This window comes from Hyla sarda, chromosome 9 (genome assembly GCF_029499605.1).
Source record: "Hyla sarda isolate aHylSar1 chromosome 9, aHylSar1.hap1, whole genome shotgun sequence".
Classification (NCBI taxonomy): Eukaryota; Metazoa; Chordata; class Amphibia; order Anura; family Hylidae; genus Hyla; species Hyla sarda.
This window is the reverse complement of record NC_079197.1, coordinates 57321687-57337345: the sequence shown is the minus strand read 5'-3', so window position 1 is coordinate 57337345 and position 15659 is coordinate 57321687. Positions and strand designations below refer to the sequence as shown.

At 40.3% G+C, this 15659-nt stretch overlaps 1 protein-coding gene across 5 annotated transcripts in view; it reads left to right on the top strand.

Moving 5' to 3' along the window:
• Nucleotides 1-15659, top strand: part of FRMPD3 (FERM and PDZ domain containing 3) — a 445976-nt gene that overhangs the window by 26258 nt on the left and 404059 nt on the right. Inside the window, exons 3-4 of one of the 5 annotated variants that reach the window (XM_056539303.1) lie at nucleotides 6465-6585; nucleotides 8865-9010. The exons of 1 other annotated variant lie outside the window; for it this stretch is intronic. In XM_056539303.1, coding sequence (XP_056395278.1) covers nucleotides 8872-9010 — 139 coding nt within the window. In that variant the 5' untranslated portion in view covers nucleotides 6465-6585; nucleotides 8865-8871. Of the gene's footprint in view, nucleotides 1-6464; nucleotides 6586-8864; nucleotides 9011-15659 lie in introns of those variants that run through there. 3 more of the 5 variants (XM_056539304.1, XM_056539305.1, XM_056539307.1) reach the window with 3 other exon arrangements.

Sequence of the window (15659 nt, the reverse complement as noted above, 5' to 3'; positions counted from 1 at the left end):
CATGCATTTCCCATAAACTTGTGCGGTGATGCCAAGCTTGTGGTGTGACCACGGGTTGTGAAGGGTGTAGGTGGATGGGGCAGATGGTATAGCCCTGGGGCAAGGTGTTACTAACCCCTAATGTTCATGATGCCAGAGTGTTTTTTTCTGGTAACCACCCAAACGGTACCACCGCTATCCCGAGGTTAGGCACAGCAATAATAGTCCAAGACCAGGTAAGGCTTAACGGTAGCTTTACTGAGATTAGACAGTTGTTAAAGTCTTTACAGCTAGGCCAGAATCCCAGAGAGTCGACCAGTAACATGGAAATGGCCTTGCACCTTGCTGGGACTTGCAGTACTTTTGGGTCAGACTTTAACCCATTAAGGACCCAGGGCGTATGGATACCCATTAAGGACCCAGGGCGTATGGTCTGTTAGTGCAGGCTGGGAGTTGTAGTTTTGCAACAGATGGAGGTTTGCCACCCCCTCCCCCCAATGTGAATGTACAGGGTACATTCACACGGGCGGGTTTACAGCGAGTTTTATGCTGCAAGTTTGAGATGCGGAAAATTTTTCACCGCAGCTCAAACTCCCAGTGAGAAACTCACTGTATACATATACCCCTACACAGTCCCCCCCCCCCCAATATAAAAAAAAAAAAAAGGCCTTGTACGGCACTGTTTCCGAAATGGAGCATCCAGCTGTGGAAAAACAACAACTCCCTTATTGCCGGACAGCCACTGACTGTCAAGGCATGCTGGGAGTTTTGCAACAGCTGGAGACACCCTGTTTGGGAAACATTGCCGTAGGGTATTTTGGTGGTGGATGCAAATCCCCAAAATAGGCCTCAAATGCGCATGGTGCTCTCTCGCTTTGGAGCGCTGTTGTATTTCAAGGAAATAGTTTAGGGCCACATATGGGGTATACCCGTACTCGGGAGAAATTTCATTACAAATGTTGGAGGTCATTTTCTCCTTTTACCTCTTATGAAAAGGTAAAGTTGGGGTCTACACCAGCATGTTGGTGTAAAAAAAAATTTTTTTTTACACTAACATGCTGGTGTTGCCCCATACTTTTTATTTTCACAAGCGGTAAAAGGAAAAAAAGACCCCCAAAATTTGTAACGCTATTTCTCCTGAGTACGGAAATACCCCATATGTTGGTGTAGAGGGATCTGCAGACGCACAACAGGGCTCAGGAGTATGTACATTTGAGGCCTAAATTGGTGATTTGCATAGGGGTGGCTGATTTTATAGCGGTTGTGACATAAACACAAAACAATAAATACCCACATGGGCCCCTATTTTGGAAAATACACCCTCACAGAATGTAAGGGGTGTTTGAAGAATATTTGTTGAAGTTGAATGTGAAAATGAAAAAAAAAAATATTTTACTAAAATGTTGGTGTTACCCAAAATTTTTCATTTTCACAAGGGAGAATAGCAAAAAAAAAAAAAAAACATTTGTAACCCCATTTCTTCTGGGTAAGAACATACCCCATATGTGGATGTAAAGTGCTCTGCGGGTGCACTACAATGTTCAGAAGAGAAGGCGTGCCATTGGGATTTTGGAGAGAACGTGTCCAAAATTGAAGGCCATGTGTGTTAACAAAGCCCCCATTGTGCCAGAACAGTGCCCCCCCACATGTGACCTCATTTTAGACACTACACCCCTCACAGAATTTAATAAGGGGTACAGTGAGTCTTTACACCCCACAGGTGTCTGACAGATTTTTGAAACAGTGGTCCTGGAAAATGAAAAATTTAAGTTTTTATTTGCACAGCCCACTGTCCCAAAGATCTGTCAAATGCCAGTGGGGTGTAAATGCTCACTGAACCCCTTATTAAATTCTGTGAGGGGTGCAGTTTCCAAAATGGGGTCAAATATGGGGGGGGGGGGGGGACAGTTCTGGCACCATGGGAAGCTTTGTAAACGTACATGGCCCCCAACTTCTATTCCAATCAAATTCTCTCTCCAAAAGTTCAATGGCGCTCCTTCTCTTTTGAACATTGTAGTTCGCCCGCAGAGCACTTTACATCCACATATGGGGTATTTCCATACTAAGAAGAAATGGGGTTACACATTTTGGGAGTCTTTTTACCTATTTCCCATTGTGAAAATGTAACACCAGCATTTTAGTGAAAAAAATCTAATTTTTCGTTTTCACGTCCAACTTTAGCGGAAATTTTTCAAACACCTGTGGGGTGTTAAGGCTCACTGTACCCCTTGTTACATTCCTTGAAGGGTGTTTTTTTTCCAAAATAGCATGTCATGTGGGTTTTGTTTGCTGTTCTGGCACAATATGGGCTTCTGAAATGCAACATGCCCCCCATAATCCATTTCAGCAAAATTTGCTTTACAAAAGCCAAATGTGGCTCCTTCTCTTCTGAGCATTGTAGTGCACCAGCAGAGCACTTGACATCCACACATGGGGTATTTCCATACTCAGAAAACATGGGGTTACAAATCCTGGGGGGCATTTTCTTCTATTACCACTTGTAAACATTAAAAATTTGGGGGAAAACTAGCATTTGAGTGGAAAAAAAAATAATAATTTGCACATCCAACTTTAACGAAAAGTCGTCAAACACCTGTGGGGTGGGGTGTTCAGGCTCATTGTACCCCTTGTTGCCATCCTTGAGGGGTGTAGTTTCCAAAATAGTATGCCATGTGGGGGGGGGGGTTGCTGTTCTGGCACCATAGGGGCTTCTTAAATGTGACATGCCCCCCAAAAACCATTTCAGAAAAACTCACTTTCCAAAATCCCACTGCCGCTCCCTCCCTTCTGAGCCCTGTAGTGCACCCACAGAACACATATGACATACACATATGAGGTATTTCCTTACTCGAGAGAAATTGGGTTACAAATTTTAGGAAGATTTTTCTTCTTTTACCCCAAAAATTCAAAATCTGGGTCTACAAGAACGTCAGTGCAGAAAAATGAAGATTTTGAATTTTCTCCTTCAATTTGCTGCTATTCCTGTGAAACACCTAAAGGGTTAACAAACCTTGTGGGGTGCAGTTTTTATAATGGGGTCATTTATGGGGTATTTCTAATATGAAGGTCCTTTAAATCAACTTCAAAACTGAACTTGTCCCTTAAAAATTTTAATTTTGAAAATTTTGTGAAAAATTTTAAAATTGCTGCTGAACTTTGAAGCCCTCTGATGTCTTCCAAAAGTAAAAACATGTCAACTTTATGATGCCGACATAAAGTAGACATATTGTATATGTGAATCAATATATAATATATTTGGAATATCCATTTTCCTTATAAGCAGAGTGCTTCAAAGTAAAAAAAAAAAGGAAAATTGAAAATTTTTTCATCAAATTTTTGAATTTTTCACCAAGAAATTATGCAAATATCGATGAAATTTTAGCACTAACATAAAGTAGAATATGTCACCAAAAAAACATCTTGGAATTCGAATGAAAGGTAAAAGCATCACAGAGTTATTAATGCTTAAAGTGACAGTGGTCAGATGTGCAATAAATGGCCGGGTCCGTAAGGTGAAAATGAGCTGGGTCCTTAAGGGGTTTATACAGCAACTCTGACTATAATTGGTTTGACTAGTGACTTGACTTTGGTAGAGACAGCAGACATAAATGAGTTGACTTACTGACAATGTGGCTGGTGTGCAGGCTTTATGGCCACCAGGTGTACTGGACACAGGATCTGTGATGTCTGTGCTTTGCTGTTCCTCAGGATCTAAGAGAGAGAGATTGTAATGGTTCCCCCTTTTATAAAGGGCTGAGCAAAAAGCCCATAGGTGAAGCTGCAGGTCAAGTGGTCAACTGGTGCACTCTGGGTAACATAACACATCATGTGAACATAACAGGTGATACCTCCAAAGGTCCTTAAAGGTCCTTTATACTTTATATACCTATACATAACATTATGCACTATATTTACAACACTATACATAACATTAGACTTACTACTATGGGGTAGATGCTGAAGGAGAGCCCCTAGGACAATGAGGGACTCAACCTGACAGGGCCTAAGTACTGTACAGGAGTATATTCTGTATTGGAACATTACATTTGCAATGGACTTTAAACAAAAACGCTGACCCTCGCAAATGAGGGTAGGTTAGGGTTAAATTAACTACCATATATTTTTTGTGGATATATAAGAAACGTGACCGAGTATTATCGAAATATCTCCAGCTGTTTGGAAATTATACAGTAACATATGTTTCCCATAGACTTGTATGGGACTTTAAACAAAAACCCAGACTCTTGCAAATGGATGTGGGTAAGAGTTAAATTACCTATCCTATGTTTGTAGTTGACATATGACATAAGTACCATGTGTATCAGGTTTCATGTTAATATCTTCAGCCGTTTGGAAGTGATGATGGAACATACACACACACACACACACACAATAGGGGGAATCAAGGAATTTACACAGGATTTTAGATTTTTGGTGTATATTTGTCGAAAAAAAGTCACGTGCGACTTTTGTGTAACTTTTAGTGGTACGCTAGCCTGCGTGATGTTTTTTTCTGCCGTTTTTGCATTTTTGCCCCCTATGGCATTTTTTTCAAATGTGTTGGGTACCAAAAAATAAATAAATAAAAAAGGATCCAGTAGTGATGGGAAAAATTTTATTCAAGGAAATTTAGATTTTTTTATAATGAACTTTTTAAACAATTTTTTTTTATAAAGTGTGTACGTGTGTTTCACTTTTTTTCTCACTTTTTTAAAAACTTTTTTTAGGTAGTACTACTACTCCCAGCATGGAACAGACTGTTCCATGATGGGAGTAATAGTACCTGCAGTCCAGGACAGATCACGGTGGGTATCACTCCTGACATCCGCTATGATCGTCCCATCTGTTGCAGAGATGCGGAGTGGCTTTCTCCTGCGCTCGCATCTCTGCTCTGTACTCCGGCCAGTGATGTGAATAGAACATCACTCATTCATATTTTCCGCCCAGAGTAGGGATTGGCCGGATGGTTGCAGCCAATTACAGCTCTCAGAGGGAAATATGAATGAGTGATGTTCTGTTCTCATCACTGGCCAGGAGTACAGAACAGTGATGCGAGCGCAGGAACCGCGTCTCTGCAATAGATGGGACAATCACAGCAGATGTCAGGAGTGATACCCGCTGTGATCTGTCCAGAACTGCAGGTACTTCTACTCTCATCATGGAGCACGCTCTGCTCCATGTTGGGAGCTGTAGTACCTGCAGTTAAGGAATGATCACAGTGAATATCACTCCTGACACACGCTGTGATCCTCCTGTATAATGTATAGATGCGGGAGGCCGGCCGCACTTCTATGGTCCTCTGCACTGACTTATATATACACCTATTTATATTTCCCACAGAGAGTTGTGATTGGCTGGAACCATCTGGCCAATCACAGCTCTCTGCAGGAAATATGAATAGGTGTATATATACGGCAGTGCAGGGGACCATAGAAGAGCCGCCGTCCGCATCTATAAATTATACAGGAGGATCGCAACGGCACCCGGGGTGATCTGTCAATTAGTACAGGAACTACTACTCCCATCAACAGAGTGTGTTCCATGCTAAGAGTAGTAGTACCACCTTAAAAAAAACACACACACTAAATTTTTAGTATTGTTGGCTATATTTTTAGTGCCCTGCCCGCCCACATAAATTGATCCCTGTTTAAAAATTAATTCAAATTTTGTTATAAAAAAGATAAATTTCATTAAATACAATTTGTTCCATCACTACTGTATCTTTTTTATTATTTTTCTTTAATGTAATAAAAAAAAAGGTATCTCCATCACTTTATTGGATCGCTAAAGTCCAAAAGAGAATAAAATCCACATGAAAAAACGCCAAAGTTAAAATCCACATGGCGTTTTTCTTGGCGTTTTTTTACTCCCATAGACCTCTATGGGAGAAAAACGCCACAATTTCAGGGCCATAAGCTCAACGTGCTGCGATTTTGCAAAGCCGTCAACTAGCTGAAAAAAGCCAAAAAAGAGTGAAAAAACGCCAAAAGCATAAAGAGAAACTGAAAAACGCCAAGTGGAAAAAGAATTTTGCGATTTTTCATTGACTTACAGCTAACATCGGGCAGCAGCATTTTTTGGCCCCAAAAAACGCCATGCAACAGAATTGGCGTTTTTCTTGGCGTGTTTTAAAAAAAAAAAAAAAAGTGGAATTCCAGCCTTAAGCTAGGTTTTCACACTGTTTTTTTCTGGCATTTTTTGGAAAACTGCCAGTGCAGTTTTTGATCCAAAACCAGAAGTGTATTTAAAAGTAATGGAAATATAAAAGAGGGACTTCTCCTTCCTACTTGATCCACTTGTGAGTGGCAGGTTTCCAAAATTGTCAAAAAAAAAACTGCGTGGAAACTTTGAGAAGGTCCTGTAGCAGTAAAATATAATGTTACACTAACCAATGTGTTCTTTTCTATTATATAAATTGAACAAGTCAATTTAGCTGATTGCATGGTTTCTCAGAATTTGACTGTTGATTGTTTTATGTTTGTCAGGAATGGCCTTGGCTGCATCCAATATATTGACATCAACTTTACAAGGGATTTTGAAGTGACTAGCAGTGGGCATTTCAGACCAGTCTACCAAAGAACTGAGTCTGATCCTAGTGCTGTCCAGGTACTGTACTACAAAAACTATTATTATTATTATTATTTTTTTTTTTTGTATTAACTTTTCAGATCTATTCAGCATCAAATTGACTTCAGAAATTATAATCATATTTTAAATTAATTCAGGCTTTTATTTTTACTAGCTTTAATGCCAATAGCTGCCTGCTCTACATCTCATAGATGGCTATGCATTCTGTGCAGTCTCTGCACAAAGTATGAAGGTGTTCATTCTTTGTGCAGATAAACGGAAATCAGAATTTCCATACCAGAAACATCTGGCATGGAAACTCCACCGGGTGCACAGTACAGCAGAATCTTGTTGAATTCAACGGGACTCTGCTGCAGCGGTGGGTGCGTGCCGGATTCCAATGTGGAATCCGGCACAGAAATTCTGCTAGGCAACATGGGTCTAGCTATCTGTATGGTTCCCTGACATACACTGAGCTGCATCTGTTTTACATACTTTATGAGATGGACTTCTCAGGTTATCCCATTCTACCACATCCCAAAGGTACTTGCTGTATTAGGGTACGTTCAACGAGTGGATTCACAGCGTATTTTACGATGCAGATCCGCCGCTGAAGGACCCCTACAGGGTGCTTTTAGATGTGCCTGCTCGGAGCGGCAATACGCTGCTACCATACAAGCAGGCACACTGCAGCAATGTGCGAGTTGCCGCGCATGCGCGGTGTATTCGCACACATCGCGGACGCTCCCCCTGCTCCCTGAGCTAGGCAGAGAGCAGCCGCAATGTGTGAGTATACTGCGCATGTGCATGACGACTCGCACATCACAGTGTGTCTATATTGCTGCTCCGAGCAGGCACATCTAAAGGCACCCTGTAGTGGTCCTCTGGCGGTGGATCTGCAGCGTAAAATATGCTGTGGATCCGCTCGTCTAAACGTACCCTTAGTCTAAGAGGCATTTCTATGGAGTATATTTAACTTATTGTTATGTTCACAGAAGTAGACTAATATAACATGGTTTGTTACATGATATGTTATTCTTGTAAAAGTAGCTACTAGTAGGTAAGCAGACTGTGGCTCTAAACAGATAAACATGTGAGAAAAAAATAGATAGGTATGCTATGTAAGGGACGTACAAAGAAACCATAGGTCTTCACAACAAAATTCTGACTCTCCAAAAGTGCATAATAAATGTTGGAAAAGAATACATGTACCATAGCAACTAAAGCTGATTAGGCAAATGTACCATATTCAAGTATTTGTATTGATTTTCTGACATATATACATTATATAAGTCAAAATTTGGCAAATGTTGCTAAATCCATGCAAATGTGTCAGGGAAAGTCGGGACAACATTAAAGTTAGGCTAGATTCACACTGCATTGGTAGTGTCCATTAGACGTATATGTTGTGGGGGGGGGGGGGGGGGGGCATTGGCTGATAGCACTTAGTCATATTTTTCCTTAATGGAGGAAAAAATTATGCACTTTGGTAAATTGGCTCTATGGATCCAATAAATCAATGCTCTAGGACAATGCAGTAGCTTGTGTTAAATAGAGGCTGATGGATTACTAGTAAATGCCGTATGAATCTAGCCTTATACTAACTGCAAAAATATTATGAAAGATTTCAAACATGTCTAGCTAGAAATGTATTAGGATAAACAATAGGGCAATCACTATGGGCTCCAACTGTAAGCATAACATAATTATTTTTAAAGGATCTGTTATTAAAGCCAAAGCTGCAGTATGTAGCTTGCGGCAACATGACCTAGGATTTTTTCCACTGAAAAATGTTTGCCAGTGGAGTAGCCCTTTAAGCCCCATAACTATTTTCCTCTGCTGGAAAAGTAAACTGGGTACCCCTGTTCATAGAACCATGTAGGTTCCAGTGGTCAGACCTACACCATTTATAAACTTCTGATATATTCTTGTTAAATGTGACACCCACTTTTAAAAGTATAGTTTGGTAAGTGTGTTTCCACTTGTGTTCTTAGCAAGACAAGAGTGTAACTTTGTTTTATATGAGTAAATGTTAATGTTTATTAATGTTACATACATATGACAAAAGGTGTATGGTGCTGTTGTTAAAACACATATACCCATTAAGGTTAAACAGAGAACTGGAAGGTGTCATAGAGAAAAGGCAAAAAAAAAAAAAAAAAGATTACAGTAGGTAATTATAATATACATTTTTAAAACATACTAGTACTCAAATTTTATTTTATGTACAGTATATGTGTGTGTTTGTAATTATTTAATAATTTATTTCTTGTAAATGATACATTAAAGTATTATTTTTGTCCTCTTTGTTTGCACAGTCATGTGATGTGGAAGGGTGCTATGGAATGTGGTCAGCTGACCCCTCAGTCTGTACGTAAGGTCATCATTTTGCGCCATCCTGGAGTTGGCTTTGGATTTGTTGCTGGCAGTTCACGACCTGTTGTAGTACGATCTGTCATCTCAGGTGAAACTAGAATATCAGTTATTCAATTTTCCATACATTCTCAACCATTCAGTAGTAGTAGTAGTAGTCTACTGTTCATTAATTTATTATTACTGTTTACATTTTAGAAAACTTCAAGATTTTGACTACTTGCTTTTTTTCAATTTCAAATTGTTTTTGTGGCAAATCATTTTAATGACAAAATACATTAAAGCATAATTGGGGAAGGTCCAACCACTGAGACCCATTGATACCAAAAGAGGAATCAATGGTGTCCTCAGTTGTTGCCTTATCTCTGCAGATTTCAATGGAGGGTGACTGCACATTAGGACACAACAACTGCACATCCTTATTCTCCTGATCAGTTTGGTCCCAGAGAGGTTGCACATTTATGATATATACAGTAAAAATCTCTCTTTAATGTAATTAGGAAAGCTGTGATTACAGGTTATACTACACTGTCATATAAATTAGGGCTGCTTTATATGTAGCAATTATATGTACAATACAGTGATTTATTTTATTAATTAACTGTGACAGTTGTAACTTGTGCCTGATTTAATAAAAAATAAAAAAAAACATTTAAAGGCTGTGGAACCTTTCAAATGTAAAACATAATTTTTTTCCTGATGTTTGTGGTAATTTTGAGTTAAAACTGGTGTACTTAGTCTAAGGCTAGGACTCCACTGAGATTTTTTGCCCTGCGATTTTTGCGGCATAAATACGCCAGAAAAAACGCCAGAAAAACTGCCACAGTTTTTCCCTGCGTTTCGGTGTTTTTTCTGGCGTTTTTACCTTTGTGTGGAATTAGCCTTTTTTGGCCCCTTTGGTGTTTTTTTTTTACAATATAGTTGGGTACACGCCCCCTCCATAGGCTTGCATTGAGGGGGCGGAGCGTGACATCACACGGGGCGGAGCCATCACATCACTATTCTCCGTCCCTTTGATCGCCAGTAATCTGACCCGGAGCGAGCACGCTACGGGGGCTGATTCTAACGGGGTGCGGCGTGGAAGATCATGGGGTCCCCAGCGGCGGGACCCCCGTGGTCAGGCATCTTATCCCCTATAATTTGGATAGGGGATAAGATGTCTTAGCGCCGGAGTACACCTTTAACTACTCATATACCAATTAATAATGTGTGCAGTAATTTTGCCAAAAATTGTCAAACTGTAGAGCACTTCTGACACAATAATGCATAATAAATCTCCTTAGAATGATGGAATGGGGTTGAAGTTTATTTAGTAACATAATGTGATGAGAACTAGAGATGAGTGTCTAAATCCACAAATACGGAAAAGGCCCAAAGGCCCCAAAAGGAACTCTACTCATGGTCGCTCACTTAAATTTATCTTTCATTGTCATGAATTAAAAGTTGAAATATAATGTACACGTTTGGGATTTCTACATAAAATATAAGAGCCCTAAACCGAGGATACTGCATTGCACATACCCGTGTGCCAAATATATACTGGTTTAAAAAATTGGAAAAATAGCAGTCCTACTAGGCTTGGAAGAAAATTTTGAATAAGGCAGAATAAATAGAGATAAATAAAAAAGAAGAAAGGAAGTGTCTGATAATAATATATAAAATATAATTACATTTATTGAATAATACTGTGAGGTATGGGGCAGGGCCCTTGCCGCAGACAGCTCACTAAAATAGAATGGTAAAAGTTAGTTATAAACATTTAAAACATGACGTTAGAATAGTATTGCACTTAAACGGTGGGACAATGTAAGGTGTAGGAGAGGTGAAGATGTCCGGTACAGATGGTTATTGCGTAGTCCGCTGGAAAAGGTAATGTTCGTTTGTAGCGTGTGGCAGCGCTGGAGGTCTTTGGTGTGGGATCTCTCTCTACCCCGAAGGCGCGGGAAGAAACCAGACGAGTTTCGGGGAGCAGCGTCCCCTTTTTCAATGGTCTTTGCATATCCACCATTGAAAAAGGGGACACTGCTCCCCGAAACTTGTCTTGTCCAAGACTGCCTTTGCACAAGAAGTCGGGACTATTTGGATTGTTTGTCTACCACTATTGGTCTTTTATTGCCCTATCAGCTTCTCCCCACACCGTCGGGGTAGTGAGGGATCCCACACCAAAGACCTCCAGCGCTGCCACATGCTACAAACGAACATTACCTTTTCCAGCGGACTACGCAATAACCATCTGTACCGGACATCTTCACCTCTCCTACACCTTCCCCGTGCTGCCGAGGCTGAGAGGCATCAATCCGGATCACCGTTTAGCGCTGCTATGCGGATATGATTGCTTTCGCCGAAGCTGGTAAGAGGCACTAAGTGCCTGACTTTGATCTATTTTTTCCTCTTGTACTTTGTTTTCGTGCCTTCGGGGTATAGAGGATAGATCTTTAGCACTACTGTACATACAAGTATACTCAGTGGGCTCGTAACTGCGAGCCTCCGGCGCTGCAAAAACTGTTTATTGGACATATCCTATTACAAACATTGGATTATAAACCCCCACCATTGTCCCACCGTTTAAGTGCAATACTATTTTAACGTCATGTTTTAAATGTTTATAACTAACTTTTACCATTCTATTTTAGTGAGCTGTCTGAGGCAAGGGCCCTGCCCCATACCTCACAGTATTATTCAATAAATGTAATTATATTTTATATCTTATTATCTTATTATCAGACACTTCCTTTTTCTTTTTTATTTATCTCTATTTATTCTGCCTTATTCTAAAATGTTCTTCCTAGCCTAGTAGCTATTTTTCAATTTTTTAAACCATGAATTAAAAGTTAATGCTAAAAAGTGTATATACACATGAAACAGATACTGTATATTGATGGAAAGACACTGTTATGATCATTAATGGCAGTTTCTATATAAACAGCTCGAACTTTATGTGTATAAGGAAATGATGGTCCACATCACACTGTAATTAGTATAATAAGGGAAGAAGGGTGTATCTGCAGGCTAACAACACTAATGACACAGAATTTTTTAGAAATTATACACCACCCTCTCCCTCAACATGTTGTATTCCAAAGGGAATGTCATCAGGGTTTAGGGGCAAATAGAAGGTAGCCAAGGAGGTGTTTGGTCTTGTTTGTGATGTAACATATGCTGATACTCTGACTGGTCAATGAGAAATACCAGTACATAAATGCTAATAGGATAACCAATTAACCAAATAATGCCATGTGTTTGTGATGTCCCAGTACTAGAGTGTGTCCTGTCAGGTAAACATTGCTTCAGGTGCCCGACCTAGGACCTGTTGCTCAGGTGATGCTGTGATATCCCTTGTAATATTTGATCTGTCAATTTATATTATGTTGCACTGTATCTTAAAGGAATGTACTGGGTATCTGTATGATGCAGAGTACCCACGTGACCCTGATTGCCCAATGGGAACCACCAAATTGCCTTGTATATAGCGTAGGGGGAGAAGAGCTATTCAGTCTGTTCTCAGTTTAGTTTCAGTTAAGCTGTGTGCAGAGCTCAATGTGAGCTGAAGTGTGGAAAGGAGTCGGAAGAAGTGTGAGGTGATTCCAAGGGAAGCCTGAAGAAAATCTCTTATCAAATCAATCCCGCCATTCTGCAAGTGTTCCCTGTACAGGATTTGGTGAGTTCATACCCTGTTGGTGTCAGTAAATTGGACCTTCTCCAAGTCTCAACTCGGTCATATCTAATAGCAAGTCAATTCAAGTGGGTGAAAAGCACCATAAGTCCCAACAAGGCCACAGGGCTCCCACGGGTTACACTGGATCCTTTTTACTCTGCTCTGTACTGCGAGTATTGTACCACTCTGCTCCTGCCTCAGTAAAAAAGACAGTTATCCATAACCTGCCATATGTATGTTTATTGCCCCACACCTGGCCCAGGAGAAGCTGTCTCCACTTCGGAACGTGTGGGTTAACAGTGCCCTGGCGTCACGATTTGACAAGTATACCTTGCACCTCTGTATCATCACATGTTTATTATGGTAGTCAATAGAATAGTGCCCTCATGTCCATCCAATAAAAATGCATACCCATTAGGCATAAAGTGTATCCAACTCAGTAGAAAACTTCCCCCTATTATGCATCTGGTAAATCAACAGCCAATAGACAACAATGTGATGCTGTCATACATACCCAAGCCAATTTAACACTGCCCCATCAAGCTAACGGTAAATTACCAGCCAATGGCAATAAACTGATGATGTAATAAAGACCCAAACCAATGGAAAATTGCCCCATCATGCTCCAGGTAATTTAACAGCCAATAGGCAATAATCTGATGCTGCCATACTAAGCCGATGGAATACTGCCCACATCATGTACCAAAAGACTGACATCCAATAGGTAATGCTTAAACACTATCATACATACCACAAACAATGTAATGATTGTAAAGTTATCTCCACCAATCATAGTACAAGAATAAAAAATGTGGAGGCAGCATCCCCAAGCAATGGACAAATGATCTTCATTGCACATTTATTGTTAAGTCATAGATCTCACTCTGTCATATATTTGAAATCCTATTCAATACTACCCCCTATCATGCACCAGCTAAATTGCCTCTCTTCAGGAGACTGGGAATGCTGTGTGACATGCAATACACCGTGCAGGGCTCACAGTGCATCCTCAGCATTTCCAGCCTCCTTAAAGGGGTACTCCGGTGAAATTTTTTTTTCTTTTAAATCAACTGGTGACAGAAAGTTAAACAGATTTGTAAATTACTTCTATTCAGCTGAATACTACAGAGGAAATTCTTTTCTTTTTGGAATTCTCTCAGATGACATCACAAGCACAGTGCTCTTTGCTGACGTCATTATAATAATAATAATAATAATAACTCTTTAATTATTGTTGTCCTTAGTGGGATTTGAACCCAAGGCCCCAGCACTGCAAGTCAGCAGTGCTAACCACTGAGCCACCATGCTGCCCTTAGCATACATCTGCTATGCACGGTTGCTAAAATGGACAGAGATGTCAGCAGAGAGCACTGTGCTCGTGATGTCATCAGTGTTCCAAAAAGAAAGGAATTTCCTCTGTAGCATTCAGCAGCTAATAAGTACTGGAAGGATTAAGATTTTTTAATAGAAGTAATTTACAAATAAGTTTAACTTTCTGGCACCAGTTGATTTAAAAGAAAAAAGGTTTTCACCGGAGTATCCCTTTAAGTAAGTATCTGTCTGGTAAAGCAGAATGGAAAAGCTGGGTGGCATACATACCACAATCAAACTTCTCTCTCCTGCCGACTCTGTTCCGTCTGGCAATCAGAATTAATTCATGGATCAAAACCATTGTCCAGACTCTAGTGATTATAACCTTTAATAATATTACTCTCTAGAAATGAGTCTAAACCACTTTTGGCAAAGAGTTTCAGAGCCTTACTGCTCTTGCAGTAAAAAATCCTGTGCTGGTGTAATAACTTTTTTTCCTTTAGGCATAGAGGATGCCCCCTTGTTATAAATACAGTCCTAGGTACAAATAGATCATGAAAGAAATCTTTGTACTGCCCCTACAGGGGTGGACTGACAACTCATGGGGCCCCCGGACAATAGAGGAAAATGGGGTCCACCATACACCCACCCATGTGTAAGCCACACCCATATAGAAGCAAATATAGAAAAATAATGTGTAAAATTGAAATTATTCTTATTTTTTTTTGTTGGGGGGAGGGGGGCGGGTTGTTTCTACACAGTACATTTTACTGTCCATACGATTACAACAATACACAATTTATGTAGGTTTTGTTTTATTTTACTACTTTTTGTGAGAAAATGAACATGCATAAAATTTACCTGACCACTTTTTCACATTTTCTGTATACAGAGATGTATGAGGATAATTTTTTTGCGCAGTGATCTGTAGTTTTTATCAGTACCATTTTTGTTTAGATGAAAATTTTTAATCGCTCTTTTTACATTTTTTATTGTATATGACATGACCAAAAATCTGCAATTCTGGACAGTTTTTTTTTACATTTATGCCATTCACTGTCATCTCCTAGTATCACCACTGAGTGCTCACTGACATCACCCCCTGACATCACCACTGTCCCAATGCTCACTGACATCCCCCCTTACATCGTTGATGTACAGTATCTCCAGCACCCCCTGAGTCCATGGATAAAAAGAGTAGCCGCAAGGCTGCTCTGATAAGCAGCACAGTTACATGTGCTGCAAGATCCAGAAGTGCAGGTACTGTGAAAACAAGCCTGGATAATGTGGACTGTGATACTCCTCCTGGAGCAAAGCTAAATGCCCATGGAGGTTTGGAGGAGGATTGGGGAATGCATAGGGCCCGGGAGCCTGGAGTCACCTATAGCTCCCGGGTGGCAGAATACATCCTTGGGTATGTGGAAGCAAGGAGCTGCTAGTATATGATATAGGAGGAGGAATGGGAGGCAAAAGCCTTGCTGGACATTGTACCCTAATGCCAGAAAGCTAAGCTGTCAGCCAGGATTAAACAGCTGAAAAATGATATTCGGAATCTGGAGAAGAAGAGGAAAAAGGAAAAACTTTTAAATGAAGATTGCTTTGTAAAAATGGAGAGAGAGAAGCAAAGACAGCTGAGGGGGCTTCAGCATCAGGTGGAGGAAGAAGAAGACACTGCGGAGGCCGATAATGTTGAGCCGAATACACCCGGGGGTCTGCAACATCTGACACCATACAGTGGGCTCCCTGCAGGGCAATTGGCGATGGCATCTAGCCA